General features: G+C 35.3%; 1 protein-coding gene across 1 annotated transcript; it reads right to left on the bottom strand.

Moving 5' to 3' along the window:
• Positions 1-1,648: 1,648 nt before the first annotated feature.
• LOC128921508 (uncharacterized) lies at positions 1,649-5,110 on the bottom strand. Its single transcript, XM_054229349.1, has 2 exons — positions 2,703-5,110; positions 1,649-2,638 (listed from the first exon to the last, which is right to left on the bottom strand). Exons 1-2 carry the CDS (start codon positions 2,703-2,705, stop codon positions 1,808-1,810), a joined length of 834 nt encoding a protein of 277 aa, XP_054085324.1. The 5' UTR covers positions 2,706-5,110; the 3' UTR covers positions 1,649-1,807.
• Between the last annotated feature and the right edge of the window lie 890 nt (positions 5,111-6,000).

The raw sequence follows: 6,000 nt of genomic DNA, 5'->3' as shown, positions 1-6,000 counted from the left end.
AACGGCCAACGACTAATGCCAATAGTGGAGGAGCCTAAACTTTCTGAGCGATGTGTCCATGCAGCGTAAGTTTTCGCTTCGCAGCGCACATTGTGAGACCGATAGGAAGAAATTGGATTTCGCGCTTTCGTGAAAATGTACCGAAAATTCGATTGAAAATTTGCATTTCCGTCGCCCCGCTACGTTTCACTGTGGTCATTGTGCGCCAATTGCTGCATGCCACACATTACCGTTGCTCAGATTTTCCAATCATTTTTGCATATTCTTGTGGACTTTGCTTTGTCCTTGCTTTCTCACTGTACTATTATTTTGTTTACATTTATTTTCGCCGGCAATTTGGTAAATTTGATTTGACGTTTCCTCACAAAAGGCCACAGTGCACCACAACCCACAACTAATGACAAGACATACATAAGTATGTATGTACAATGTACATATATATGTGAGCGTAATATCTGGAAATATTGTGGTGATTTGCAAACATTTGTTGTGATCATCAATTTGTGGATTCTTCGACTCTGTTTTTTGAGGTAATTTACTAATGATACTAAATATACTTTGAACCAGTAAGGAGGTCTAACAATATGTTAGGGAGACCCTAAATGTTTTATATCCTAGACATATATATAGTTAGATACCGCTCACCATACAGTGACATGAGCACGGGCACTAATTGAGATGAGTTGAAGAACAAGATGTTCAGTTTTCGTTATATGAAAGATAGTTGTTCCCTGATCCGGATTCGTCTAGAAAAGATCCTGCTTTTACCAACTCGTCTGCTTTTTCCTTACCGAAAATTTTCCTGAGGCCGGGAACCCTAATCAAGTCTTGTTGGAATTTGTCTTCTAGTGAGCTCAATGCCTTCTTGCATTATGGATTATGCTGGAATTAGTCACTGGTGAGACTGGTGGACAAGACCAGTAATGCCGCCAGACTATCTTCACCTTACTGAGACTTAGGGTCCAGTACTTACACTTGAAAGACGAATGGAGAGAGAAATGGTAAAATCATCGGAGTATACCTCTGCCTACTCCACAGACCCATCCCCCTGTACTAAGTCTCTACTCCATTCTCGCCTAGAGGGTATCCTCACCTAAAAGTAACTCTTGAAATCAAACTTAGGGAGAATATAGTCTGATTTGGCAACGTTTATTGTGAATTGGTTCAGAATACCATTATGTCCATAGTTCTCTGGTTCCAGCCACCTAACTATTTAATTCTTATAGCTATTTTTGGGATATAGATGTCTATCGGTAGTTGATGCCGAAGCACATTAAGTGCATCAGTCGGACATGACTTGATAGGATAGGATAGATTTAATTTTTTGATGTTGCATGTAAGTCTAGATATAAAATACAAGTAATATACTATATTACATAAGATTGACAAAAACTATTTTGAATGTTTGAATTTAAATCCCTTGATAAATTGACATCTTACAAATATAGTAATGACTCAATACGCCTCAGGGATTATTATGATTACAACTGTTCTACTGATGTAATATATACCCGAAGCATATGATATGGATTATTAAGAGTTCACAACTGCAGATGCTAAAAGCTTAGAATGCTAAAGCTTAGAACAAGACTGTCATACAAAACTCAATCTTGATGTTTTTTTGTTAAATAATTTTTTTTTTCTTGTATTGCAGTAAAAAACTTAAACTTAAACCAAAATCGTATAAAACGTACTCACACTTAATTTATCGTATAAAATATAAGAGTTTTCCATACCTCCAGTCGTCCAAATTCATAATCCATTTATCTAGTCGAGTCTATTAATGTGTCAATAATAACACGTAAGTTTATTGCCGATGACGGTATCTGATGCGACGCACAGTCTTATAACGGTAGCCATCTTGCGCCAGTCCGGCACTTTTCGCTTCCGGCACTTCGGCAACATCATTGCTTGGTGGCAAATATTCACCATTGGGCGCATCAGCACTCTCGGCAGCGACAACCTCTTCGGCAGCCTCAGCTTCACGACGATTGCGTCGGTACTTCAGACGACGCACAGTTTTATAACGGTAACCATCTTGAGCCAACTCGGCGCTTTTCACTTCTGGTACTTCAGCGACATCATTACAAGGGGGCAAGTATTCACCATTGGGAGCATCAGCGCTTTCAGCGGCAGCAACTTCTTCAGCAGCCTCCGCTTCACGACGATTACGACGGTATTTCAAGCGACGCACTGCCTTATAACGATAACCATCATCACCCAAAACGGTCTTCAACTCAGGAGACAACTCAACTTCAACTGGAGGCAAGTATTCCCCAGATGGCAGTGAAGTCAATTCAGAGACATCACGACGGTGGCGAGCACGGAATCTCAAGCGACGTACAGTCTTGTAACGATAACCATCCTCAGCGACACGGGTTTCAGCACCCTCTGGTGGTAAATATTCTACGCTGGGTTCAGCTACTGGCGGCAAGTATTCTTCTGAGGGAGCTTCGCGACGATGACGGTACTTCTGACGACGCACAGCCTTATAATGGTAACCATCATCGGCAAGTGGTGCCGATTCATCACCGACTGGTGGCAAATACTCGGCGGATGGCTCGACGCCATCAGCAGGTACAGATTGAGCAAAGGCCAGGGAAGCCAGGCACACAGCGAATGCCACCACAAAGAGTTTCTGAAAAAACCAAAACCATGGTTGTAATACAAATGTTTCCTCATTATTATGATAATGGGCTCACCATTTTATCCTTTCTGTTAGAAGCTCCCTTTCAACAAATTGTAAATTTTGTTAAATGAAACTATTGTCTTGAACTTAACACTTCGCCGATGCTAAGCTCAATGAGGCTGTTGGCTCGTTGGCGCAGATTATTTATTTATAGCTGCTCAGATCAATTCAAGCAACAATAAAGGTGGAAGATGATGCGGACATAATAACAACAAATTACTGTGTATGTAAAATATTTATAAATAGCAACTATGTACATTATAACAAAATAGGTACTTCGTTAATGGCAGCCGCTCCAAGTGCCCGCTTCGAGTAGCCAAGTTATTAAATGACGTTGGCGCACACAACAACAAATAATGTAGTTAATTTTTTCATTTTCGAATGTAATGACGCGATAGGCACTTTAAAAAAAATGTGTGGTGATCATAAATTTGTAGGGTCTTCGACTATGTGCACAAATTATTCCATTTTCGAGGTAATTTCTTAATGAACTAAATATACTTTGAACAATCAAGCATACTTATATATGAGGCATTCTCTGAAAAAAAAAAGCCACTTGAAAAAAAATTCTTTATTTTTTTTGGCAATGATATATCTTATAGTATATGCAAAACCTAAAATAAAACATATGGTGTTAGATCTGTGTAACGCGGGGTTGCCATACTGTAAGGGGCCAAAGTTTTTTGTAACAAAAATTTCGAACCGCCATAACTTTAAAACTAATGGACAGATTTTAATACACCGTTTGACTTTTTTGTACAGAATTTCTCAAACTTTAAGACTATATATCGTAAAAATTTTTAAAATTAATATTTCATAGCAAAAAATGAAAAAAAAAAATTTTTTTTGAAATTTTAACCTTTTATGCCCCCTTCGATTTTTTTCGAAAATATCTTAAAATGTTCCTTATTTCATCACCTTTTTACCCCCCAAAGGGAATTTGGGGACAGCAATATTTGTACGAGCTACAAATAAAAAACCAACTCAGCGCATTACTCTCAATCCGAGCAAATGCTCTCCTAGCATCCCTACTACATTCTATTATTATATATTTCCTTCATGCTTCACTAAATGTGAAGAAAATTATTTTTATTGAGTATTTTGTAAAAGAAATAAAAGAGTTTTCATGTCCATAACTGGAAAATGAAGTCTGTAAAATTTTCCAATACTGATAAATCTAACTAGTGTAAATTGGAGTATTCAAGTACCCTAAAATTCCACTAGGTGGCATTGTTGTATCCCTTCTCATAACCAAGTTCATTCTCGCATATTATAAGTATCTTGCATAATAAAGAATAACATTTTCTAGCAATTATCGCATTGGGAGATTTTTCTACGGTAAGAATTTTTGTTTTAACTACTTATTATTTGTTTTTTTTTTTAATTATGCCTTTTATTAAATGCTACAAACCTTTTAATTTTAAATTCCATAAATATAAGAATGTGCGTAAAATCAACAGGAGTAACATTTGTGGAAAAAACGTACCTTACAATTTGTATTTGTGCGACAAATGTCGTAAACAGTTTTTGAAAGAAGGTTGGCCTAATGTTACTGGTAAACGCAAATCTAAACCTAAATCTTCTACATCTTTTACAGGTTTAAAGAATTCGGAAGAATTTAAGATTGAGAACGAATTTGACTCTGAGAATAAATCTGAGCCTGAGAACGATTCTGATTCAGATTTCTCTTCTGCTAAGGATGATAAATCTACTAATAATGGTAATGCTTCCGCTGATTTATTGCAATTTATTGAAAAACTAAAAAATAAATTCAATGATCCACTGATTAGTAGATTTGAAAAGTATGAACTAATTAAGCATGTACGAGATTCATGGAAAGAAAGAAAAGTAACCAAGATATTTGGGTGTTCACGCCAACTCAAACAAGCAAGGGAAGGAAAAAGCGATACAATTAGTGGAAATTCATTATCTGAAGAAATTAAAACTTTAGGAACTTTATTACATTTTTAAATTACAACATCTGAATTGTAAGATAGGATTTTCCACCTTCGCCCGATTGCGTCCGAAGCATTGTGTGCTTACGGGTTCATGTGGAACACATTCGGTTTGTGTATGTACCTACCATGAAAATGTGCACTTAATAATTGACGGAGCATCTATACCCTCTTTGACTAAATCCAGTGCTTTAAAACTTGCTTCCTATAAAAATTCCTTGAAAATCACATTTTCTTCAGCAAAAAGAATCAATGGTACCCAAAAGTGTCATGCATTTATACCTATTGGTAACGAAGAAATGTTATTAAAAACATTTAGTTTTTCTGAAGAAGCTGTAGTTTTGCCACCAACATCAAGTTGAGATTCAAGTACGTAATAATTTTAAATAAAAACCAAAAAAATTAAGAATTTGAAAAATACAAAAAAATTAAAACAAAATATTAAAAAAAAAAAAACAAAAAGGGATTAAATGTCTGCTACGACCACGTCGTGCATAAATCAATGATTTTTCATCATGTTCTGAGTTGGTTTTTTATTTGTAGCTCATACAAATATTGCTGTCCCCAAATTCCCTTTGGGGGGTAAAAAGGTGATGAAATAAGGAACGTTTTAAGATATTTTCGAAAAAAATCGAAGGGGGCATAAAAGGTTAAAAATTCAAAAAAAAAATTTTTTTTTCATTTTTTGCTATGAAATATTAATTTTAAAAATTTTTACGATACATAGTCTTAAAGTTAGTTTGAGAAATTCTGTACAAAAAAGTCAAACGGTGTATTAAAATCTGTCCATTAGTTTTAAAGTTATGGCGGTTCGAAAGTTTTTTTACAAAAAACTTTGGCCCCTTACAGTATGGCTACCCCGCGTTACACAGATCTAACACCATATGTTTTATTTTAGGCTTTACATAGTATACTATAAGATATATCATTGCCAAAGAAAATAAAGAACTTTTTTTTTAAGTGGCTTTTTTTCCAGAGAATGCCTCATATGTAGGGATGGCAAAATTTTTTTTTTAATCGATTAAATAATCAAATGATTAATTGCAAGATATAAAAAAATAATTGCAATTAATTGCAATTAATGTAAAAAAATCGATTAATCGATTAATTCCAATGTTTTCAAATAATACTAAATTGCATAAAGACCACCACCAAGTTTCAGCGCCGAATTTTGTATTACAATGCTCTATCACAGAGTCCCAGACATATCCTAAAAGAGAAAATGGCCTATATTTGAGGTTAAGTAGCACAATGGTATTAAATTTTTCAAAATATGTACAGCAATCTTAAAGTAAAAGAATTGCCTCTTGCTTGAAAGACTATGTTTTGCAACTTTGCGTAAAAATAAAACCACTA

The sequence above is a fragment of the Zeugodacus cucurbitae genome, chromosome 4 (genome assembly GCF_028554725.1).
Source record: "Zeugodacus cucurbitae isolate PBARC_wt_2022May chromosome 4, idZeuCucr1.2, whole genome shotgun sequence".
Taxonomy (NCBI): Eukaryota; Metazoa; Arthropoda; class Insecta; order Diptera; family Tephritidae; genus Zeugodacus; species Zeugodacus cucurbitae.
The sequence above is the reverse complement of the archived record's forward strand: the minus strand, read 5'-3'. Positions and strand labels throughout refer to the sequence as shown.